Source organism: Oncorhynchus gorbuscha, linkage group LG10 (genome assembly GCF_021184085.1).
Source record: "Oncorhynchus gorbuscha isolate QuinsamMale2020 ecotype Even-year linkage group LG10, OgorEven_v1.0, whole genome shotgun sequence".
Lineage (NCBI taxonomy): Eukaryota > Metazoa > Chordata > Actinopteri > Salmoniformes > Salmonidae > Oncorhynchus > Oncorhynchus gorbuscha.
Window position 1 is genome coordinate 24397778 of NC_060182.1, and position 26013 is coordinate 24423790.

Here is a 26013-nt window from a genome sequence, read left to right on the forward strand (position 1 = left end):
TTCCAATGGAGGAAAGTGATCCAGTTTACATTAGGGAACCCCTGTACTTAGGATAGGCAAGGTTCTGGTTCGTGTAGTACTATATCCTGTAAAAGCAAAATATGTATTGTACTGTTATTTGCGTAATTTCAGAAAAAGTGGGACACTTTTGCATTTACATCTTCTGTAACTGCTTCAGACATCTGTTCAACATATTAGCCCAACAGATGATGGATTTCTGAATTCCTCAGATGTTTCCTAATCACACAAAATGTACTTGAATTGTCATTGGGGTACAATTAGGACTATAATAATGGTGTCCCAGCTTATTTAACCTGCTGTCTCAGTCTACCAAATGCAAACTGAATATATGGTTTTGACTCAGTGTACACAAATGTCATGCCTCCTGTGAATATTAATTAATTTTTTTTTTTTTTTGGGTGATTAGGGAACATCTTGAGGATTTCAGGAATGTATCACGTGTTGAGATATGTTGGCTAGATGTTGAAAAAGGTTACAGAACACAGATATGAAAAAGTATCCCACTTCTTCACCCTATAGTCTACACTTTCTCGTTCTGAACTTCTAACACAAGGGTGTAATTGGCATGCTGACTGCAGGAATGTCCACCAGAGCTGTTGCCATAGAATTTCTTAATTTCTTTACCATAAGCCACCTCCAACGTCATTTTAGAGAATTTGGCAGTTGTGGCTTCTGAACGATCAGAAGAGCAGCTCCAACAGTTACACCGCAGTTACCGCCACAACATCAGATATGCGTGTGTCGGCTATTACTTGTTAATGCTTGATCGAATTGAATCTAGGCCTAAGTGCAGTAAAATCTTCCTAGAAGTATCAGCGTTGACGGAGGGATGTCAAAATTCAGAATTTGGGCAATTTAGCAATCCTTAATTCATGCAAAAAACAACAGATTTATTGAATTAATGTGGTCTATGTTAAAGGGCACTTAATTTAATATAACAGACTTCAAATTCAATATTGGTGCAACATTTCTACTTAAAATATCAGAGATGCAAAAGGCACCACCCACATACTGATCCTGAAGACATCCTTCACAGGCTGGGGCTTTGACCAAATTACAAGTCACCAATTCTGTGCCTTCACCTCAGAGACTCTCACTACATTACACACTAAAATTTGTAGACCTAACTCACTGCAGCACTATGAGACAGTACATATTCTGTGATAGATTAAAAACACATTTCTAATTGATTATAAAAATAAAAAGCAACCTACTGCATTGGACAGGGGTCTGTCTTGGACAAAATGATGGTTAACATTTTATTTTTCAGTTACCCCCCCCCAAAAAAATCCATTTTATGTTTCATACAGGAATCAGTTGGATGACAGGATTTACATAATTACCCCCCTTCATGCTAAAATTCACCGGCAGCCTCTCGACTCACACACAATGCACGGTCTCCTTGCCTTAAAAAAGCAGTGATTAAAACATTCACACAATGTCATAGAACTCAGTCACATTAGTTCTGCTGTAGGAAAAGCCTTGACCTTGCTGGAACACATTGCTATCATTGATGCTTATAGAACACAACATTGCAATTTCCCCAATCCCCACACAATGATTTGTATTGTATCTGTGCAAGTAGGGATGGAAAATACAGTGATTAAAAGGCAAGACGACTCGTGACCGGTTCTTTTCATTATTTCACTAGATTACCTTTGCTTTTTTATGGTAAATAATTTCACAACTCAAATAAACCCATGTGATATTGCATTATGCAAAAAAACAAGTACACATCCCATCGTTGTTGGGTTTTTTTTCGGTTCTCCGAGCATGCTGCCGCTGGCTACATCTACAGGGCCAATTTCCCGATGATGACACCGATGACGAAGAACAGCACGCAGAGCGCCAGCACGCGGGTACTCAGGCCCTCCTCCCTTATCATGGCCTGTGAGGAAGATGAGTGGGGAGAGGACGCCATGGACGTAACCTTCCTCTTCCGCAGACCATCCTCCTCCTGGTTAGAAGGAAGGAGTCACAGGCCAAATGTCAGTTATTTGCTCCATCTGAAACAATGCAGACTTACTTAATAGGCCTCATATTTGAGATGGGTAATTGACTGATTTGAGATCAGTAACTGCTTTTCACTGTTATTGCTCAAAAACAGCTGTTATATATTAAACAAGGCCTATTAAGTAAGTCTGCATTGTTACAGATGGAGAAAATAAAATGCATTGTGCCGAACAAATCTGATTGTTGTGGGTTCTAGGGACATTTGAGTCTCACCCTGATCTGTTTGTTCTCTTCCCGTAGCCTCTGGACCTCCATCTGCAGCCTCTTGCACTCCTCCATGATCTTCTTCACCTCGCCGTCATCCAGGGAGGAGCTGGCAGACTTAGGGAGTGAGGAGAGCTCTGACTTTATGGGGGTAGAGGACACATTTTTGTTGCTTTCACTGTCATGCTGTGGAAAGGAGTGGAGACAGAAACATGCAGATGAATAACAGAATGGGGATGATAAGCACAAAATAAAAAACAAAACATGGCAACGGCTGTTTCAGAGATGCAATGGAGTGGAGATGATCGAATCATTCAGAATCTATTTGTGAATGGAATGAAGGTGCTCTGAATTAATCTTACACTGTACGGTGAAATATATGAGGGAAGGAATGTCAACAACAACAAAAAACATGCAATTGTATGTAGTAATATGATAAGATGTAGGAGATACTTACAGTTTTGTCATTCTCTAGTGGCAGCTCAAATGCACATCTCAACTTGGAGTCCATCAGCTCCTCTGGCTTTGCCTCTTTCCACTGTCGGCCAGAAGGAGGATAGAAAGAGAGAAAGAGAGAAAAAGAAGAAGAGGGCCGAAAGAAAACTGAATAATAAGACAAGATTACCACACCCATATAGGAACTCCATGACACTCAAAAGAGAAGCATATCCTGACAGCACATTTGTCCCACTTGCAACGCATAAACAAGTAGATGCTTGAGACAGTAAGACAGAACTAGAAATGCAGATTGAATAAACTTACTGTGATCATCAGATCATAATTAGTGACATTCAGATTTATCACATTCCATTTGGACACTTACCACCCCTTCCATATCAGTCATGTCATATGGAGCAAGCATGGACTGCACCATGAATTTGTGTTTGCTCTTTTCATTGGGATCATAGTCGAAAGGCTGTAGCATAACTGCAAAACAAAGCAGACAAATGGCATCAAGCAAACTCTTAGCAACAAGTTACCTTCCGTTGACCAGCTCAACATACTATTCGTTCCTGAGATTATTCTGCTACGATCATCTATAAATCAAACTAAAAGATACCAACCAGATACATTGATGGAAGTGCCTGCGTCAATGATGCCACTGTTTGGACGGACACAGTATCGACGAGGCGCTGTCGTCTTCACTTTAAAACACACATTTCTGTCTGTTGGGTTGCCTAGCTTCAGGGTGGCCGTGACGACATCTGTAAATGGACCTGGAAAAGATGGAGAGAATAGACAGATACTTTTGGTCATGTAGTGTATGTGAACACCTGCTCATTGAACATCAAAATCATGGGCATTAATATGGAGTTAGTCCACCCTTTGCTGCTATAACAGTCTCCACTCTTCAGGGAACGCTTTCCACGAGATGTTGGGACATTACTGCGAGGACTTGCTTCCATTCAGCCACAAGAGCATTGGTGATGTCAAAACTGATGTTGAGCCTCCCGGGTGGCGCAGTGGTTAAGGGCGCTGTACTGCAGCGCCAGCTGTGCCATCAGAGTCCCTGGGTTCGCGCCCAGGCTCTGTCGTAACCGGCCGCGACCGGGAGGTCCGTGGGGCGACGCACAATTGACCTAGTGTCGTCCGGGTTAGGGAGGGCTTGGTCGGTAGGGATGTCCTTGTCTCACCAGCGACTCCTGTGGCAGGCCGGGCGCAGTGCGCGCTAACCAAGGTTGCCAGGTGCACGGTGTACCCTCCGACACATTGGTGTGGCTGGCTTCCGGGTTGGATGCGCGCTGTGTTAAGAAGCAGTACGGCTGGTTGGGTTGTGTATCGGAGGACGCATGACTCTCCCGAGCCCGTACGGGAGTTGTAGCGATGAGACAAGATAGTAGCTAGTACAACAATTGGATACCACGAAATTGGGGAGAAAAAGGGGTAAAATCCCCCCCCCCCCAAAAAAAAAAAAAACTGATGTTGGGCGATTAGGCCTGGACCGCAGTCGGTGTTTCAATTCATCCCAAAGGTGTTTGATGGGGTTAAGGTCATGGGTCTGTGTAGGCCAGTCAAGTTCTTCCACACTGATCTTGACAAACCATTTCTGTATGGACCTTGCTTTGTGCACGGGGGCATTGTCATGCAAAAACAGGAAAGGGCCTCTAGAATGTCATTGTATGCTGTAGCGTTAAGATTTCCCTTCACTGGGGGAAGTATCTGGACACCTCTTCAAATTAGTGGATTTGGCTATTTCAGCCACACATTGCTGACAGGTGTATAAGATTGAGCACACGGCCATGCAATGGCGACGTAGACAAACATTGACAGAATGGCCTTACTTAAGCTGCTGTAAGCTGCTCTGACAGCTGATGCTTAAAGTTAGTGAGGGAGATATGAGTCTCCAGCTTCAATGATTTTTGCAATTCGTTCCAGTCATTGGCAGCATAGAACTGGAAGGAAAGGCGGTCAACGGGGGAGTTGGCTTTGGGGGTGACCAACCGATCGCTGACCAGCGAGCATGCATTTAGTTTTACTTGCATTTAAGAGCAGTTGGAGGCCACGGAAGGAGAGTTGTATGGCATTGAAGCTTGTCTAGAGGTTTGTTAGCACAGCGTCCAAAGAAGGGCCAGAAGTATACAGAATGGTGTTGTCTGCGTAGAGGTACAACACTCACTACCAAGTTCCAAACTGCCTCTGGAAGCAACGTCAGCACAATAACTGTTCATCGGGAGCTTCATGAAATGGGTTTGCATGGCCGAGCAGCCGCACACCAGCCTAAGATCACCATGCTCAATGCCAAGTGTTGGCTGGACTGGTGTAAAGCCATTGGACTCTGGAGCAGTGGAAACACATTCTCTAGAGTGATGAATCACACTTCACTTCTGGTAGTCCGACAGACAAATTTGGGTTTGGTGAATGCCAGGAGAACGCTACCTGCCCCAATGCATGGTGCCAACTGTAAAGTTTGGTGAAGGAGGAATAATGGTCTGGGGTTGTTTTTAATGGTTTTGGCTAGGCGACTTAGTTCTAGTGAAGGGAAATCTTAACGCTACAGCATACAATGATATTCTAGAAGATTCTGTGCTTCCAACTTTGTGGCAACAGTTTGGGGAAGGCCCTTTCATGTTTCAGTATGACAATGCCCCCGTGCACAAAGTGAGGTCCATATAGAAATGGTTTGTCGAGATCAGTGTGGAAGAACTTGACTGGCCTGCACAGAGCCCTGACCTCAACCCTATTAAACGCCTACTGCGAGTCAGGCCTAATCGCCCAACATCAGTGCCCAACCTCACTAACTCTCGTGGCTGAATGGAAGCAAGTCCTCGCAGCAATGTTCCAACATCTAGTGGAAAGCCTTCCCAGAAGAGTGGAGACTGTTATAGCAGCAAAGGGAGGACATATTAATGCCCATGATTTTGGAATGAGATGTTCAACGAGCAGGTGTCCACATACACTACATGACCAAAAGTATCTACAGAAATAAGATTGATCTCGCTTGTGTTCAGATCCTGCTTGTGTTGCATGTTTGTGTGTTTGTTTAATAGCCAACTGATTCCGTGAGCACCAAGCCTCACGCAACACGTCAGATAAACAATTTCACAAATTCGGCTGTTTTTAATCTTCGTTTTGCTGTACTAAAGTTGTACACTTGTTTTCGTTAGAACATCCTCTCTGGTATAACTTGTAAATGTATTTAGTGTTGTTTACACTTCCAAATTGTCAGAAAATGTATATTTAGAATAACAAAACTTTTTATTGATCTCCGTATTGTTATTATCATCATCATTATAATAAGTAATGTCATTATCATTAGTAGGCTTAGTTGCCTTGTATAACAACCACCGAACTGTAGGCCTTAGAGCGCATCCTGTTTAGTCTTAACACCTTAACTTGCTTAGGCCTATATTTCAATACTTATATTGGCTACTATATCAATCAATTAAATCATTCATGTCATCACACAGCATACGAGTCATTCATATGCAATCAAGCATTTTAGGTTTAAAATAAAATCAACCTTGAATAATTAGCATAACAATAAATAAACCGTTTGGCAATTGCATTCATGAATGCATGCAACTGTTTTGAGTCTTTGCTGTAATAAAGGCTTAATTTTTGTATTTTTTATAAAATGATTACAGATTCTCTGGTACCCTTTACATTTATTTAGTGTTGTTTATATTGTTACAAATGGTCAGAAAATGTATATAGTAATATAAAAGCACCTGTTTGGTACATAATGTGAACGCAGAACTGGCTCCTTACCTTATTTTTCTTGATCTCCAGTATTTTCCACAACTAGTCAAATGTATTCCACACATCTGAATTCCCCTTTACCTCCTGTGCAACCAGTGAACTTTCCCCAGTTTAGTTTATTTGTCATGTCCTCAGCATCCATTTTGCTGTCACGTGTTACGGTGTTCAGAGTTTGTTATAACCAATTTATTGATGTAATTAGATATGCTATAGGTGAGATTGGTCACATTTATGCGATGCATACATGTCACGTAAAGAGAGCAAGGCCAAGGGTTGAGGGAATAGGGAATGTTTTTCCTAAACAAATGAGGGATTTCGGTAACAAAACTTTTCAGTGAGAAATGTCTGTAATCATATTGCAGCTTCAACAACACGGACAGTGTGATAAATACTGTTGATGTTCTGTAGTCTTTGCTGCAGCAAGGAGGAGGGAGAGACAACCGGTGCTAGTCACACAGTCACTCGCTGTAAAAACAAAAATTATACAGTGCAGCAAGTCTGAGCCCGGCCCGGCACAATCAAATCAATTGCAGTCGGACTCCCTGGTTTGACTCCCTCTAATTATTTGTGTATCTTAATATTTAATCAAACATAGCGCTTAAAGCATCAGACAAGCTCAGTGCATATAGTTGATTTGATTAAAACACATAAGATGTGTCTATATATGGAAAAAATACACGTGTAAAAATGTCAACCAATCGATTGGTCGAAAGAACCTGATGACTCAGTCAACCAATTTTAATTTTAGTTGGGGACAGCCCTAATATAATTCTCAAATCTATTCATCAATTATAGCCTGTTCAATAACTCAATTACAAGCAGTAAGATGGTCCTACTCAGAACCTTACAATTCTGCTAAAACTCACTGATCCTGCACCTGACAATTGTCAACAGTCACTTTTCTACTGCAGTATTTCTCAATCAATTCCTGGGGCTCCCCTAGGAGGTGCACAGTTTCAGGCCAAGAATAACACCAATCAAGGGCTGATTCAACTAATCAAGGGCTTGTTCATGTGTGGTCAGGGCTAAATCAAATATGTGCCCCACGAATGGATTGAGAAACGTATATGTATCCATAAAGGTAATTGTGAAATGGGATTTTCATTAGTATCGCTCTGACCTCAGAAAGTACTATCAATGAATTACTTATACTTCATTTAGCTAGCTAGTAACGTTAGTAGCTATAGCAGAAATATCTTAATTTATGGTGGCAAAAACTGACTCGTAAGTAAGGGAGATCGTGATTATGATAGTAACTGAATAACATGCAACTAACATTGATTGAGGAAATTACCAGGGCCTGGCTTTTCATTGCAGGCTAAGATAGCTAGCTAGCCACTGAAGAAAATGACAGCTAGCCATTAGCCGGTTAGCATCGGTAGGTAGAAGACGTTGCTATGCAATGTCCCTTTGCTTGTCACCGCTCTAGAAACCAAATATGATACACCGTGTGCAGAACCATTGTTTAGTTATCAACAACACTACTGATAATGCGTTGACGTTAGCTAGCTTGGAACAATGGTCAAATACTTGCAGACCAAACTGCCCGGCCCTGCCCTCTTACCTCTAAATTTCAGTTCGTGTGGTGGCTCAAGCTGGAGGACTTGCTCTTGTCTGGCCATGTCCCAGAGGTTCGAAAGCCTTTCTAATATAAGTACCTGGTCTATATGTCGCAGCTTTTGTTACTATAACTATTGTAAAATCTCCTAAATACGACCCGATTTCGTTAAGGGATAGCTGAAGGATCACAAATGCACCACTGGGACAGCCAAGTGCCAACAGCTGAAGCTAAGCTAGCAAGCAAGCAGGAAGGAAAGGATCGGATCCGTGTGACGTCGTGGGAGGGGACAGGTCTGTGGAATGTCAGCAAAGAGATCTTTGTAAAGTTGTTGTATTTTTTTCTGGCAACCCGAAAAAAAACCTCTGATCTGGCAGCTATTTGAGAATGTAAAGTCATTTTCATTTAGAGGCTGTTTCAAGCAGATATCCTTATTAATTGACAAACTATGTGATGCCCAGAAAGGCATTTAACGATGCTAAGGAATCAAATCAAACTTTATTTGTCACATGTGAAATGCTTACTTATACAAGCCCTTTAACCAACAATGCAGTTCAAGAAAGAGTTTAGAAAATATTTAACAAATAAACTAAAGTAAAAAATTATAAAAAGCAACACAATAACATAACAATAACGAGGCTGTACCGAGGCAATGTGCGGGGGTACAGGTTAGTCGAGGTAATTTGTACATGTAGGTAGTGGTAAAGTCACTATGCATAGATAATAAACAGCAAGTAGCAGCAGTGTAAAAACAAATGGGGGGTAAATAGTCTGGGTGGCCATTTGATTAATTGTTCAGCAGTCTTATGGCTTTGGGGTAGAAGCTGTTACGGAGCCTTTTGGTCCTAGACTTCGCACTCTGGTACAGCTTGCCGTGGCGGTAGCAGAGAAGCAGAGAGAACACTTACCTGTACCCCGAAACATTGCCTCGGTACCGCTCCCTGGAGTCTGAAAAATTTGAAACTCTCGACCCGCTCCACTACAGCCCTGTCAATGTTAATGGGGGCCTGTTCGGCCTGCCTTTTCCTGTAGTCCACGATCAGCTCCTTTGTCTTGCTCACATCGAGGGAGAGGTTATTGTCCTTGCACCACACTGCCAGGTCTCTGACCTCCCCCCTATAAGCTGTCTCATCGTTGTCAGTAATCAGGCCTACCACTGTTGTGTCGTCAGCAAACTTAATGATGGTGTTGGAGTCGTGTTTGGCTACGCAGTCGTGGGTGAACAGTTAGTACAGGAGGGGACTAAGCACGCACCCCTGAGGGGCCCCAGTGTTGAGGATCGGCTTTGCAGACATGTTGTTGCCTTCCCTTAGCACCTGGGGGCGGCCCGTCAGGATGTCCAGGATCAAGCTGCAGAGGGAGGTGTTTAGTCCCAGGGTCCTTAGCTTAGTGATGAGCTTTCTGGGCACTATGTTGTTGAACGCTGAGCTGTAGTCAATGAACAGCATTCTCACATAGGTGTTCCTTTTGTCCAGGTGGGAAAGGGCAGTGTGGAGTGCAATTGAGATTGCGTCATCCGTGGATCTGTTGGGGAAGTATGCAAATTGGAGTGGGTCTAGGGTATCAGGGATGATGCTGTTGATGTGAGCCATGACCAGCCTTTCAAAGCACTTCATGGCTACCGACGGTAATAATTTAGGCAGGTTACCTTCGCTTCCTTGGGCACAGGGACTATGGTGGTCTACTTGAAACATGTAGGTATTATAAACTCAGTCAGGGAGAGGTTGAAAATGTCAGTGAAGACACTTGCCAGTTGGTCCGCACATGCTTTGAGTACACGTCCTGGTAATCCGTCTGGCCCACGGCTTTGTGAATGTTGACCTGTTTAAAGGTCTTGCTCACATCGGCTACCGGGAGCATTATCACACAGTCGTCCGGAATAGCTGGTGCTCTCATGCATGCTTCAGTGTTGCGTGCCTCGAAGTGAGCATAGAAGTTATTTAGCTCGTCTGGTAGGCTCGCGTCACTGGGCAGCTCGCATCTGGGTTTCCTATTGAAGTCCGTAATCATAATCAAGCCCTGCCACATCTGACAAGTGTCAGAGCCGGTGTAGTAGGGTTAAACCTTAATCCTGTATTGACACTTTGCCTGTTTGATGGTTCATCTGAGGGCGTTGCGGGATTTCTTAGCGTCCGGGTTAGTGTCCCGCTCTTTGAAAGCGGCAGCTCTAGCCTTTAGCTCGATGCGGATATTGCCTGTAATCCATAGCTTCTGGTTGGGATATGTATGTACGGTCACTGTGTCTTAATATTATAATATGATATATTGTAATATCTAAATACTGTAACAGCGTTCTTCGTTTGTTGAAAGAGAGTCGGACCAAAATGCAGAGTGGTGGTTACTCATGTCTTTAATGAATGAATCGCGGTACATGAAATAACTGATACAAATACAAAAACAACAAAACAGAATGTGAAACCTAATTACAGCCTATCTGGTGAAACTACACAGAGACAGGAACAATCACCCACGAAATACACAGTGAAACCCAGGCTACCTAAATACGGTTCCCCATCAGAGACAACAAGAATCACCTGACTCTGATTGAGAACCGCCTCAGGCAGACAAGCCTATACTAGACACACCCCTAATCAACCACAATCCCAATGCCTACAAAAAACCCAATACGACAATACAATAACCCCATGTCACACCCTGGCCTGAACAAATAATTAAAGAAAACACAAAATACTAAGACCAAGGCGTGACAGATACTACAATGATATGTATGTATTTTTTTTATTTTTAAGTGGGTGCTTATTATTTATGGAGTATTTTCCCTGTTTTTGAATGTCAGTAAAAAGGTCTGCAGACCATGCTTTGGTGTTTTGCTGCCTCGTGCATCCTGAGGGTGGCAGTAAGATGGCACCAAGATGGCATAGCAGTCAGACGTCCTTTGTCCTCGTCTTGTTGTGTCCTGTGTCTATACATATTTACAGCTTTCTTCACATATCTTTTATATTTTCTTTTTCAAAAACTCAACTTAAAAACTCTCTCCTGCAACCCGCCTCACCAACTTAAAAAAAGTATTATGTACCTCAAATCTGAAATCCACAATAGAAGCTAGCCAGAAGCTAACCAGAAGCTAGCCAGTTTACTGACTAACGTTAGTATTCAGCTAACCACGGTTTGTGGACATCAGCTATCCTTTAGCTCAAAAAGATATCACCAGTTTTGTACAACGCGACTCAGACCAGAACATACCGGACCTATTTTTCTTTCCATATCCCCAGATCTCAACCGCAAGCTCTGGACATTTAGACCTGGATCGCACAGCTATTTAGCTGCTATCCGTGTGACTATTGGCTTATGTCGATCCCGGAGCAAACATAAATTATTCCGGAGTTAGCCAGCTGAAGAGTTCCATCAGCCACTCCTCGATGCTGAGCCCCACCGGAACTTCACGACTGGACTGCCGACGTTATCTGCCCGAGGGAGTTATCCAACTGGCCCCTCCGTCGCGACGTTACCTGAATGCCCATCTGCGGCCCGCTAATCGTTAGCTGTTTTATCGGCTGCTATCTGAATAGGTCTATCGGACAATTTTTCTTGGGTCACTTTAACTATATCTATTTTGCCAATTGGATTGATCCCCTCCACCACACGGAACCCCACTAATCTACCGATGGAAATGCACGAGGTGGCTAAAAACAGACCTCCATCCTATGCTAGCTTGCTACCAAGGCCCAGCTAGCTGTCTGAATCGCCGTGACCCCAACCAATCTCACTACTCACTGGACCCCGTATGATCACTCGACTAAGCATGCTTCTCCTTAATGTCAATATGCCTTGTCCATTGCTGTTCTGGTTAGTGTTTATTGGCTTATTTCACTGTAGAGCCTCTAGCCCTGCTCATTATACCTTATCCAACCTTTAAGTTCCACCACCCACACATGCAATGACATCACCTGATTTCAATTATGTTTCTAGAGACAATATCTCTCTCATCATCACTCAATACCTAGGTTTACCTCCACTGTATTCACATCCTACCATACCTTTGTCTGTACATTATACCTTGAAGCTATTTTATCGCCCCCAGAAACCTCCTTTTACTCTCTGTTCCGGACGTTCAAGTAGACCAATTCTCATTGCTTTTAGCCGTACCCTTAACCTACTCCTCCTCTGTTCCACTGGTGATGTAGAGGTGAATCCAGGCCCTGCAGTACCTAGCTCCACTCCTATTCCCCAGGCGCTCTATTTTGATGACTTCTGTAACCGTAATAGCCTTGGTATCATCCATGTTAACATTAGAAGCCTCCTCCCTAAGTTTGTTTTATTCACTGCTTTAGCACACTTTGCCAACCCGGATGTTCTAGCCGTGCCTGAATCCTGGCTTAGGAAGACCACCAAAAATTCTGAAATCTCAAATCAAATCAAATCCAATTTTATTTGTCACATACACATGGTTAGCACATGGTTAGCAGATGCGAGTGTAGCGAAATGCTTGTGCTTCTAGTTCCGACAATGCAGTAATAACCAACAAGTAATCTAACTAACAATTCCAAAACTACTGTCTTATACACAGTGTAAGGGGATAAAGAATATGTACATAAAGATATATGAATGAGTGATGGTACAGAGCAGCATAGGCAAGATACAGTAGATGGTATCGAGTACAGTATATACATATGAGATGAGTATGTAAACAAAGTGGCATAGTTAAAGTGGCTAGGTATACATGTATTACATAAGGATGCAGTAGATGATATTGATTACAGTATATACGTATGCATATGAGATGAATAATGTAGGGTATGTAACATTATATTAGGTAGCATTGTTTAAAGTGGCTAGTGATATATTTTACATAATTTCCCATCAATTCCCATTATTACAGTGGCTGGAGTTGAGTCAGTGTCAGTGTGTTGGCAGCAGCCACTCAATGTTAGTGGTGGCTGTTTAACAGTCTGATGGCCTTGAGATAGAAGCTGTTTTTCAGTCTCTCGGTCCCAGCTTTGATGCACCTGTACTGACCTCACCTTCTGGATGATAGCGGGGTGAACAGGTAGTGGCTCGGGTGGTTGTTGTCCTTGATGATCTTTATGGCCTTCCTGTAACATCGGGTAGTGTAGGTGTCATCCCTAACTACAACATTTTCAGACAAGATAGAATGACCAAAGGGGACAGTGTTGCAATCTACTGCAAAGATAGCCTGCAGAGTTCTGTCCTACTATCCAGGTCTGTACCCAAACAATTTGAACTTCTACTTTTAAAAATCCACCTCTCTAAAAACAAGTCTCTCACCGTTGCCGCCCTGCTATTGACCACCCTCTGCCCCCAGCTGTGCTCTGGACATCATATGTGAACTGATTGCCCGCCATCTACCTTCAGAGCTCGTGCTGCTAGACGACCGAAACTGGGACATGCTTAACACCCCAGCCATCCTACAATCTAAGCTTGATACCCTCAATCTCACACAAAATATCAATGAACTTACTAGGTACCACCGCAAAGCCGTAAACACGGGCACCCTCATAGATATCATCCTAACCAACTTGCCCTCTAAATACACCTCTGCTGTTTTCAACCAAGATCTCAGCGATCACTGCCTCATTGCCTGCATCAGTAATGGGTCAGCGGTCAAACGACCTCCACTCATCACTGTCAAACGCTCCCTGAAACACTTCAGCGAGCAGGCCTTTCTAATCGACCTGGCCAGGGTATCCTGGAAGAATATTGATCTCATCCCGTCAGTAGAGGATGCCTGGTTATTTTTTTTAAAATGCCTTCCTCACCATCTTAAATAAGCATGCTCCATTCAAGAAATTTGGAACCAGAAACAGATATAGCCCTTGGTTCTCTCCAGACCTGACTGCCCAACACAAAAACATCCTATGGCGTTCTGCATTAGCTTCGAACAGCCCCTGTGATATGCAACTTTTCAGGGAAGCTAGAAACCAATATACAATTGCAGTTAGAAAAGCCAAGGCTAAGCAGAAATTTGCTTCCTGCAACACAAACTCAAAAAAGTTCTGGGACACTGTAAAGTCCATGGAGAATAAGAGCACCTCCTCCTAGCTGCCCACTGCACTGGGGATAGCAAACACTGTCACCACCGATAAATCCACTATAATTGAGATTTTCAATAATAATTTTTCTACGGCTGGCCATGCTTTCCACCTAACTACCCCTACCCTGGTCAACAGCACTGCACCCCCCACAACAACTCGCCCAAGCCTTCCCTATTTCTCCTTCTCCCAAATCCAGTCAGTTCATGTTCAGAAAGAGCTGCAAAATCTGGACTTCTTTCTTTCTAAAATGTTTGCCGAAATTGTTGCAACCCCTATTACTAGCCTGTTCAACCTCTCTTTCGTGTCGTCTGAGATTCACAAAGATTGGAAAGCAGCTGTGGTCATCCCCCTCTTCAAAGTGGGGGACACTCTTGACCCAAACTGCTTACAGCCCTATATCTATCCTACCCTGCCTTTCTAAGGTCTTCGAAAGCCAAGTAAACAAACAGATTAACGACCATTTTGAATCCCACCATACCTTCTCCGTTATGCAATCTGGTTTCAGAGCTGGTCATAGGTGCACCTCAGCCACGCTCAAGGTCCTAAACGATATCTTAACCGCCATCGATAAGAAACAATACTGTGCAGCCGAATTCATGGACCTGGCCAAGGCTTTCGACTGTCAATCACCACATCCTCATCGGCAGACTCGATAGCCTTGGTTTCTCAAATGATTGCTTCGCCTGGTTCACCAACTACTTCTCTGATAGAGTTCAGTGTGTCAAATCGGAGGGCCTGTTGTCCGGGCCTCTGGCAGTCTCTATGGGGGTGCCACAGGGTTCAATTCTTGGACCGACTCTCTTCTCTGTATACATCAATTGTGTCGCTCTTGCTGCTGGTGAGTCTCTGATCCACCTCTACGCAGACGACACCATTCTGTATACTTCTGGCCCTTCTTTGGACACTGTGTTAACAACCCTCCAGGCAAGCTTCAATGCCATACAACTCTCCTTCCGTGGCCTCCAATTGCTCTTAAATACAAGTAAAACTAAATGGATGCTCTTCAACCGATCGCTACCTGCACCTGCCCGCCCGTCCAACATCACTACTCTGGACGGTTCTGATTTAGAATATGTGGACAACTACAAATACCTAGGTGTCTGGTTCGACTGTAAACTCTCCTTCCACACTCACATCAAACATCTCCAATCCAAAGTTAAATCTAGAATTGGCTTCCTATTTCGCAACAAAGCTTCCTTCACTGATGTAAAACTGACTATCCTACCGATCCTCGGCTTCGGCGATGTCATTTTCAAAATAGCCTCCAATACCCTACTCAATTAATTGGATGCAGTCTATCACAGTGTCATCCGTTTTGTCACCAAAGCCCCATATACTACCCACCACTGCAACCTGTACGCTCTCGTTGGCTGGCCCTCGCTTCATACTCATCACCAAACCCACTGGCTCCAGGTCATCTACAAAACCCTGCTAGGTAAAGTCCCCCTTATCTCAGCTCACTGGTCACCATAGCAGCACCCACCTGTAGCACGCGCTCCAGCAGGTATATATATCTCTCTGGTCACCCCCAAAACCAATTCTTCCTTTGGCCGCCTCTCCTTCCAGTTCTCTGCTGCCAATGACTGGAACGAACTACAAAAATCTCTGAAACTGGAAACACTTATCTCCCTCACTAGCTTTAAGCACCAGCTGCCAGAGCAGCTCACAGATTATTGCCCCTGTACATAGCCCATCTATAATTTAGCCCTCCTTTGCACCCCATTATTTATATCTCTACCTTGCACATTCTTCCATGGCAAATATACAATTCTCGTGTTTTACTTGCTATATTGTATTTACTTCGCCACCATGGCCTTTTCTTTTTTTTTTTGCCTTTACCCCCCTTATCTCATCTCATTTGCTCATATTGTATATAGACTTATTTTTCTACTGTATTATGAGTGTTTGAGTGTTTGTTTTACTCCATGTGTAACTCTGTGGTGTTGTATGTGTCGAACTGCATTGCTTTATCTTGGCCAGGTCGCAATTGTAAATGAGAACTTGTTCTCAACTTGCCTACCTGGTTAAATAAATGTGATATAATTTTTTTTTTTAAGTAGAGCATCATGGAACACCACCCACAATAATATTACGTCATACGGCCTAAACCAGGAAGTAAGAAATATCAACAATCAGGCCAGAGCGAGAAGAGTGACGCGATCGCCTTTTGGCGTTTAACATTTTAAAAGGACCTTTATTGCTATATAGTTTAGAATCGCAGAATGTCCGTGTTTGGGAAGCTGTTCGGCGGTGGGGGCAAAGGGGGTAAAGGGCCAAGTGCACAAGAGGCGATTCAGAAGCTCCGAGAGACCGAGGAAATGTTAACGAAGAAACAGGAATTTCTAGAGAAAAAGATTGACCAGGAACTCATTACTGCGAAGAAAAACGGAACTAAAAACAAACGGGGTGAGTCGCCAACTAACATCACATATGAATTTTCACGATTGTTGTCTAACTTGGCTAGCTAAATAAGCTAGCTAACTAACGTTAAAGTTCGTCTGATTTGTTAGCTAGCTGCCAGCTAGCCAACTTTCCGAAAAACCACACCTGTCACTGTATAGTCAGGTTGCCAATCTCGCCCTACCTCGTTGCACCAACTGTGTTAGAACAGCTAATATGCATTATACCCGTTTTTTTTAAAGGAAGGTTTTGTGTGACTGGTATCAAAAGTCTAGGTCTGGCTACACCTACAGCTAGTGAATCAACATTTGTCAAATGGCATCGTGTGACGGGGATTTTGTGAGTCATGAATTTGCACTCAATGCCTGCTTGTCAAAAGAAGGGAAGGGGGCATCCATTCAGTCAGTATGAAGTTAGCAGTTTTAATTTCCCGACATTTAAATCATTGGGATTCCAACACACCCTGTTATAGGGCCTGTAGTGATGATTAGTTACCTAATAGCTGATAGAGGCTCCAAGTGACTTCTAGCATTCTTCACTGACAGTGGTGTTCATAACAGGCTTTTGATGTAATAGTGAGTGGTTACGCATTTACTCACAATAAAGTCCTGGGCATTCAGAAACACTGTGACCATGACTCACTTCCACTGTCTTCACATACTAACCAAGCCCCCCATGAAAGTCGACTTTGCTCATGATCATGGTGTTCTCATGTAGTGTTTTAATGCTCTAAACCTATTTTACCTACACAGTGACTCAATTCTTGCTAGTGTTTATTTCCCATGTTCTTTACAACAAATGCTATGTTTCCATCACAAACATTAAATTACATTTAGGCAATGCTTTTATCCAAATGACTTAATCATTGTGTGCATACATTTTATGTACCGGTAGTCCCAGGAATCAAACCCACTAACCTCTTTTTCATTTTCACTATGCAAAGCGGCCCTGCAGGCCTTGAAAAGGAAGAAGCGGTATGAGAAGCAGCTTACCCAGATTGATGGCACATTGTCCACCATCGAGTTCCAGAGAGAGGCGCTGGAAAATGCTAACACCAACACTGAAGTGCTCAAGAACATGGGCTTTGCTGCCAAGGCAATGAAGGCTGCCCATGAAAACATGTAAGCGGTGGCACACTACTTGTTTATTAGCTTTGGTCAGGCACTCATACAGCTCTTGTATTAATTCAAATCTCTATGTTCCATCTATTGTTGTGTTTTAGGGACATAGACAAAGTAGATGACTTGATGCAAGACATCACTGAGCAGCAGGAGCTAGCGCAAGAGATCTCGGATGCCATCTCGAAACCTGTAGGCTTTGGAGAGGAGTTTGATGAGGTATGTGACATGAACATGTCTGAACATTGTTCTTGATTTGGCTTTCATCGGTGCTGTTAGTTTAATAGTTGACCAGATATCACAGAGCCTGGATGTTCTGATTGTCTTGCATCATAGGATGAACTCCTAGCAGAGTTGGATGAGCTGGAACAAGAGGAATTGGACAAAAACTTGCTGGAGATTGGCGGGACAGAAAATGTCCCTCTACCCAATGTGCCTTCTACTTCATTACCCTCAAGACCTGGTGAGTGCTTTGTAATATGCAATAAAACATGTGATTTCTCCAATGGAACATTTTATTCCATGGTTACTATCCCAACAGTACATGAAATAACTACTTGATCTCTTGTTCTTAATTTCTATAAAACATCTATATTTGCAACTTTTACACAAGTAATTCACAATTTTTGCATGCCTATTTATTTTTTATTTTTAGCCAAGAAGGAGGATGAAGATGAACATGACATGGAGGACTTACAGCGCTGGGCGATGGAGGCTAACTAGTTGCATTACTGACACCACCTGTTGTAGAGGGGAAGAAAGGACTAATTGAATATGGTTGTTTTGTGTCCGAGAGCCAACCATCTTCTAAAACTAACACTAGAAAGGCCAATGCTGTAGGTTCTGTTTCCAGCCCAAAACCAGAGAAAGGTTACCATGGCCTTCCATTAAAAGAGGAAGTTCAGAAGCTGTATAGAAGCTATAAACAGGATGTTTGAATCACATAATGTCTTTGGAAATTTCTACCAAAAAGTTTGAGCATAATTGTTTGGCAGTGATTGTACTATCACTGAACTGTTCTATTGTCTTTGATGCTATGAACTTCACTGAAAGGCAAACATTTGTTTTTAATACATGGGCGTTGCAATGTCTCTCTTTCCAACTTAAACATATTTACCGTGTGGTGGGTGTGGGCTGGATATATTTATTCACCTTTACTATTTGTTTGTAGTTTCTCCCAAAATAAGATGGAAATATGAGCATGCTCTCATGGTAATGTTTAGAAGGGTCTATTTTCTGGATTGTTTTTCTGAATTTGGTTTTACATATTTTTTCCCCCTATCAACATTTTGGTGATTCCCATCTACTAAGCATCTTCACCATGTGGCCCTTGCTATTTGATGTAAATATCTAAATAATTTATATTTTTTCTGTTACAGAAGGTTTTCTTCATGTTGTGCTAAGCATGCAATGAGGGAAAACATAATTTCTCTGAAGCTGTGCATTGTATTATGAACCCCAACCAGTTATGTTCTCTGTGTCATTTCTGAAAGGGTTCATTTTGAATTATATAGGTTTGGGGAAAAATAACCATCTCAACTGCAGGGGGGAAAAAATAGACTTCATGGTTTGTCATGATTAGACTAGTAGATACAGTATCAACATTTGGGGTTTGAAGATTACTTTTATTTTATATTTTTTACAAAATGTATTTTTTTTTTACATAGGAAAAGAATATTCACAAGGATAAGCATGTTTGCATTTCAATGGTTTAATTGTCCAGATGAGAATATTATTTGGAAAATAATTAAAGTTGTTGATTATTTTGTGGTGCAGGTTGTTTTTCTTGGTTAGGCATCAGTGTACAAAACAATAAGATAATATGTGAATTCAAAACTCAATAAAGTAGGAAATCTTTATTTTGTTAGTTTGAAATATTTTTCAGGTGTTTGTTAAATGTTGGTTAATGTGTCTGATTTGCAATCATTGGCCGTTGGTGTCATTTAAGATGGTGTTATTTATACTACAGCATATTGGATGACTGTCATTCATATTCCATTCACCCAGCTCATTGAAACATTGATAGGTTTAGGCTACTACATGATACATTTTGGAGTAGCTACAGCCTAGCCTATGAATGAAAGTTTACAACGTAGTTGCACAGGTCAAGATACATTTTAGTAATCAAGGTGAAAGATAATGACACATTCAATACCGCCTTCCACAATATTGCCAGCATCTAGCTGATCTATTGTGTGATCATTAGTCTAAAAGTTGCAAACGAGAGTTTTAACAGAATCTGCAGAATGAATCCACCCCTGATCACATGCAAACACAGTTCACAAGTAAGTGAAGTGAAAAAAATGTGAAATATAGCTCTCTTGCTTCGCCTTCACTTTTTAATAATTTTTGTTTCTTTGCTCTTTGAGTTAGCTACTCACCACATTGTATGCAGTGCTAGCTAGCTGTAGCTTATGCTTTCAGTAGTAGATACATACTTTGATTGGGTGGATACCATTTCAGTTCATGCTGCAAGAGCTCTGATAGGTTGGAGGATGTCCTCCGGAAGTTGTCAAAATCACTTTGAAAGTATATGGAAGTGGGTGAGAACCACGAGCCTCCTAGGTTTTGAATTGAAGTCAATGTACCCAGAGGAGGACGGAAACTAGCTGTCCTCCGGCGACACCATGGTGCAGAGTGCTGTTAGGACTACTGTAAAACTTCATTGCAAATCAGTGTTTTAATCAATGATTTGGTGATAATATATTTAGTGTAGTTTTATCTAATAATAATAATAATATATGCCATTTAGCAGACGCTTTTATCCAAAGCGACTTACAGTCATGTGTGCATACATTCTACGTATCTAAAAAGGATAACTTTAATGTTCCACTAATTTTTATATAGGAGATGTAAGACAGCTCAGGAATTATTTGTACTTTTGTTTTACACATTTAACCCAATTTTTGGGGACGCAAATCTACATGCATACAGGTTACCTATAGATGAGTCCTGTGACACTTGTGGGGAGGGGCTGTACCGGTAAAACATGAGCCTATCACAATTAATACCACATGCCTAAAAAAACTATAGGGCATTACACCTTTATTTAACATTACTGCATGTCAGCCGCATGAAAAATGTGCAAATTGACTGGTAACCGGTTGGTTTTCAGCTCCATCTTTCATCGAATCAGATGGCTAATTCATCATAAAACCATTTGATGTTGCCAATTATTTTTATGATTACTTCATTGGCAAAGTGGGAAAATTTAGTCAGGAAATGCCAACATCGAACAGTGAGTCATTGTTTTTATGCATTAAAAAAACTAATAATGAAAGAAAAGTATTGCAAGTTAGAATTTTGTAAAGTTAATGTGGGAGAGGGTGAAAAATTCTTAGCAATCAATATTGACAAACCTGGCATTGACAGCTTAAATAGAAAGCTACTGGGGATGGTAGCTGACTCTATAGCCACTCCTTTCTGTCATATCTTTAATCTGAGCCTAGAGGAAAGTCTGTCCTCAGGCCTGGAGGGAAGCCAAAGTAATTCTGCTACCCAAGAGTGGTAAAGCAGCCTTTGCTGGTTCCAACAGCAGATCAATAAGCTTGATGCCAGCTCTTAGCAAACTGTTGGGAAAAAAATTGTGTTTGACCAAATACTATGCTATTTCTCTGCAAACAAATTAACACCAGACTTTCAGCATGCTTATAGAGAAGAGCACTCAACATGTACTGCACTGACACAAATTACTGATTGGTTGAAAGAAATTGATAATAAGAAGATTGTGGGAACTGTACTGTTAGATTTCAGTGCAGCCTTTGATATCATTGACCATATCTTGTTGAGAAAACGTATGTGTTATGGCTTTTCAACCTCTGCCATATCGTGGATTCAGAGCTATCTATCTAATAGAACTCAGAGGGTTGTTTTCTTTAATGGAAACTTCTCTAATGTCAACCATGTAATGTGTGGTGTACCGCAGGGCAGCTCTCTAGGCCCTCTGCTGTTTTCTATTTTTACCAGTTACCTGCCACTGGCATTAAACAAAGCATGTGTGTCCATGTACAGTATGCTGAGGATTCAACCATATACGCAACAGCAACCACAGATAATGAAGTCACTGAAACCCTTAACAAAGAGTTGTAGTCTGTTTTGGAATGGGTGGCCAATAATAAATTGTTCCTGAACATCTCTAAAACTAAGAGCATTGTATTTGGTACAAATCATTCCCTAAGTTCTAGACTTCAGCTGAATCTGGTAATGAATGGTGTGGCTGTTGAACTAGTTGAGAGGACTAAATTAATTGGCGTTACCTTAGATTGTAAACTGTCATGGTCAAAACATATAGATTCAATGGTTGTAAAGATGGGGAGAGCTCTGTCCATAATAAAGAGATGGTCGGATTTTTTGACACCACACTCCAAAAAGTAATTTCTGCATGCTCTAGTTTTGCCTAATGTTGATGATTGTCCATTCGTGCAGTCCAGTGCTGCAAGGAAAGACCTAGTTAAGCTGCAGCTGGCCCAGAACAGAGCAGCACGTGTTGCTCTTCATTGTAATCAGAGGGCGGATATAAACCTCTGCATTCCAGTCTCCCTTGGCTAAGAGTTGAGGGAAGACTGACTGCATCATTTATTTTTATAAGAAACATTAATGTGTTGAAAATTCCAAATTGTTTGCATAGTCAACTTACACACAGCTCTGACACACACACCTACCCCACCAGACATGCGACCAGGGGTATTTTCAAAGTCCCAAATCCAGAACAAATTCAAGAAAGTGTACAGTATTATATAGAGCCATTATTGCATGGAACTCCGTTCCATCTCATATTGTTCAAATAAACAGTGAACCTTGTTTTAAAAAACAGATAAAGCAACACTTCACGGCACAATGCCTCTTCCCTATTTGACCTAGATAGGTTGTGTGTATGCATTGATATGTAGGCTACATGTGCCTTTTTTCATGTATGTAGTTCTGTCCTTGAGCTGTTCTTGTATATTAATGTTCTGTATTATATCATGTTTCATGTTTTGTGTGGACCCCAGGAAGAGTAATGGGGATCCTAATAAAATACCAAATACCCCCCCCCCCCCCCCCCCCCAAAAAAAAGCTCCAAGCTGCGCTGAGGTTTCAGGAGAACACAACATTTTTTCAAGGTGGAGACGAGTAGCCGAGACACTCCCGGACAAGGCGGAGATGAGTGGCCGAGACTAAGGCACGTGTGGACAACCGTGGATTCTAAAATCATTTTACCCGGAACAAAAAATGACATTTGAAAAAAGCAAGTGAAAATTATCATGACAATCATTCAATCATCTGTAAACCAAATTGGACAGGTAAAAAAACATGTAAAAAAATAAGCAAAAAAGCAAGTTATAAATTATAATTAAAAGTGTTAAGACGTGTTTGAACCTTTTGGCTTCCATAATGGATGAATAATTTCGGGATACACGTGTAATCTTAATGACAATCCCAGAATGTCATTGCAATTCATGTAGGTGTTTTGTAAAAGTCTCTTTCCTTTCATCAAATTGCAGGTGCACAGTGCACTATTGGGCCTGAAATGATTTTGTCAGTGGAAGAATGTGCGAGGGTAGCCTACTGGAGCTCCTTTGTTAAGTGATTGTTTGAAAATCAGATGAAAACATCATGGCTGGTTGTGTTTATGCCACATTAAAAGTCATAGACAGCGTGTCCATAAGGCTAGGGGAAGCTAAGCTTTCCCCAAAGTAAATGTAATTAAAATGACAAATTAATACGCCTATAACCTAATTAGCTTACTCTTGTCTATACAGAAATAAATAAAATCATTCAAAATAGGCTGCTACACCAGAATGCAGGATTTGGCCACTGAGGATCATTAGCTATAAACAATTTAAAACGTATTTTTTTTAAAGCTGCTGATTGTTTTAAATCGCACAGTCTGCAGTCAAAAGGGCCCACACTTTGGGGACCGAGCACTGCAAATACCAAATTGCTGACTGTTGAGTTCAGACTGTCAGTGATAAGCAGAGAGACCCAGCCAGGCATATCGCAATACTTAAGAATACAATCGCACAAATACTGTTTGGAAAGCAAATGACTATTGCTGTAATGATATGACAATGAAAAGACTCAATCTGTCTCTTAGTTATCAAAATTCTTAACTTCATTGAGCAAACAGCAGCCTATCTTATTGGCTCCAGCGGAGAACATGGGCCTTATCCCCGCTGAGTGTGCATATTCACTGTTTTTGTCATTGGGTCAGTGCCACTTCTGTTTGTTCTTGGACGATAATCTCCTCCTCCAGGTTAGATGGACGACACTGTGGCCAGGTGGGGCAGCGGTTTAAAGCACTGGATTCGATCCAGGCCTGTATCACAACTGGCCGTGATCGGGAGTCTCATAGGGCTGTGCACAATTTGCCCAACCGTCGTCTGGGTTAGCGGAGGGTTTGGCAGGGGGGCTTTACAAGTAGGCCATCATTGTGAAAATGATTTGTTCTTAACTGACTTGCCTAGTTAAATAAAGGTTAAATAAAAATGAAAATCTTGTATTTGTGTCAGACATCGTTTGTCTGTGTCAGCAGAGTAGGCTACCGTGTAATTTTTGTAGTATAAAAAAAATGCATGCACGCACTTGGGTATCCCGTACCAGTAAGAAATGAACTACCTTAACCCCTGCTAGTGAGTCATTAGTTTGTAGGCCAACCCGTTCGGAAGCTACAGACGTGTTCGTGAGAAGACCAATTTTTGGCGGATGCGGTAGATTGAAACAGAGCCCACGCAAAAAAACACAGATCTCTCTAGTTAAACAGACAGATTTTTATCAACTCAATGCTTTCGCACAAATTCGGGATTTTAGCAATGTTGCTAATCTTTACGTCATTACATTAGTCCACAGTTGAGCATTGTTAATCTGCCCCTAATCTGATAGAAGACATTTCTTCTTAGTGAGCAGACTTTTTTTTTAAACGGAAGCAAACTAAACAGGGACTTACCTGAATATGTCCAATAGAAACTCTTGTTTAAGTTGCAAACCTGAACTATTTGGACTAATGAATACAGCCCAGGGGTGTATTCATTGTGCCGATTCTGTTGGAAAACTTTCACTCAAAACGGAAACGTTTTGCAACGAAAAACAGAGTTCCTATTGGACAAATTAATTTAGGTCCCTCACCGTTTCATTCTGTTTTCTCTGTTTGGTTCTTAAACGGTAAATGATTTTCGTTGCAATACTTAATAAATACACCCCGGTGGTGATCTTTATTGTGGAAGGACTTTCGGCCTCAGCCGACAAGGCTTTCCCTACCATTTATATTTTAGTCATTTAGGTCTTATCCAGAGCGACTTTCAGGAGCAATTCAGGTTAAGTGCCTTGCTAAAGAGCACAAAGACAGATTTTCACCTAACCGGCTCGAGGATTTGAATCAGCTACCTTTCGGTTACTGGCCCAACACTCTTAAATCACTAGGCTACCTGCTGCCCAGCATCGAGAGTTTGGCTAGTGGGCTAGCTAATGAAAATATGAATCATGTTTTCAATACAGTGACCAAATGTCAGCTAAGCATTATGTAGAATTGTGAAACATATTTTAGCAGTGTGTATGTCAATGTTTTCTCTATGTAAACATTGTACCAGCAGTAACTAGTCTTAGAGGACTGGAAATATGTTTATCAATGAACATAGCTATTTGTCTTAAATCACACTGGGTATAAGCTAATCATCTTGATTTAATTTTCCCATCAGATGATATTCGACCCCAACATGACCAAGAAGAATAAGAAGCCTTTCATGCTGGAAGAAGACAGTAGGGACAGAGTGGGAGAGGACACACCGCAGGTGGAGGCCAAAGAGGTGGAACCTGATGGTGGGGAGGACAGATGTCGCGTTCAAAACAAATGGGAACTCTGAAAATGCGAGGTCAAATCATGACATCAGTGATCTTCAGGTCGGACAGTCGGAGTTCTAGAAAGAGGCCAGAGTTCTCAAGTTGGATTTCCAAGTTGGATGAACGTTCAAATCGTTTGTTTTATTCCGAGTTCATAGTTGATTTGAACGCACTGAAGTCAGAGGTCTGAGTTTTTCGAGTTCCCAGTTCCCAGTTGTTTTGAATGAGGCAAGAAAGTTCAATCTGGACAATCTCGAAGGAAGGAAGAAAGGTAGGACGGCTCACACCTGACAAAGAACTATGGCTGAATCTCAATGGTCTTTTCTCAAATTATTTTGTCCTCTCCTTCCATCCTTTACACACTTCCTACTCAAAATGTAACAGGGATGTGAGGAGAGGAAACGTGAAAACAAGAGCCTTTTCTCATTTGGGCAAAAGTCTGTCCTCTGTCCTCTTTCCACTCTCCTCCGTGAACCCGAAACCGGTAAGTTTTGAAATCTGCAACACCCCCTTTGAAACAGCAATAGTTTTCTCGAAATAGAAAAAGCATGTAAATATTTAAAAACGATACATTGTTTATCCTTTTACCTGTAAAATGTCTTGCACAACTAGCTACATTTAGTTTTTATCACTTGATATATTTATTTTGGGATTCCACCCTATAAACGTA

The 26013-nt window shown here is 41.8% G+C and overlaps 2 protein-coding genes and 1 long non-coding RNA gene across 3 annotated transcripts; 2 read left to right on the forward strand and 1 right to left on the reverse strand.

The window, feature by feature from the left end:
* Positions 1 to 890: 890 nt before the first annotated feature.
* Positions 891 to 8266, reverse strand: LOC124045729 (vesicle-associated membrane protein-associated protein B-like). The gene is made up of 6 exons (XM_046365288.1): positions 8003 to 8266; positions 3303 to 3455; positions 3062 to 3165; positions 2696 to 2776; positions 2248 to 2424; positions 891 to 1978 (listed from the first exon to the last, which is right to left on the reverse strand). Exons 1-6 carry the CDS (start codon positions 8058 to 8060, stop codon positions 1814 to 1816), a joined length of 738 nt encoding a protein of 245 aa, XP_046221244.1. The 5' UTR covers positions 8061 to 8266; the 3' UTR covers positions 891 to 1813.
* Positions 8002 to 26013, forward strand: LOC124045731. Its single transcript, XR_006840893.1, has 3 exons — positions 8002 to 8289; positions 25202 to 25614; positions 25728 to 26013. It is a non-coding gene; the product is annotated as an uncharacterized LOC124045731 (long non-coding RNA).
* Positions 16110 to 19293, forward strand: LOC124045730 (charged multivesicular body protein 4b-like). Its single transcript, XM_046365289.1, has 5 exons — positions 16110 to 16416; positions 17354 to 17531; positions 17633 to 17747; positions 17865 to 17991; positions 18184 to 19293. Exons 1-5 carry the CDS (start codon positions 16233 to 16235, stop codon positions 18249 to 18251), a joined length of 672 nt encoding a protein of 223 aa, XP_046221245.1. The 5' UTR covers positions 16110 to 16232; the 3' UTR covers positions 18252 to 19293.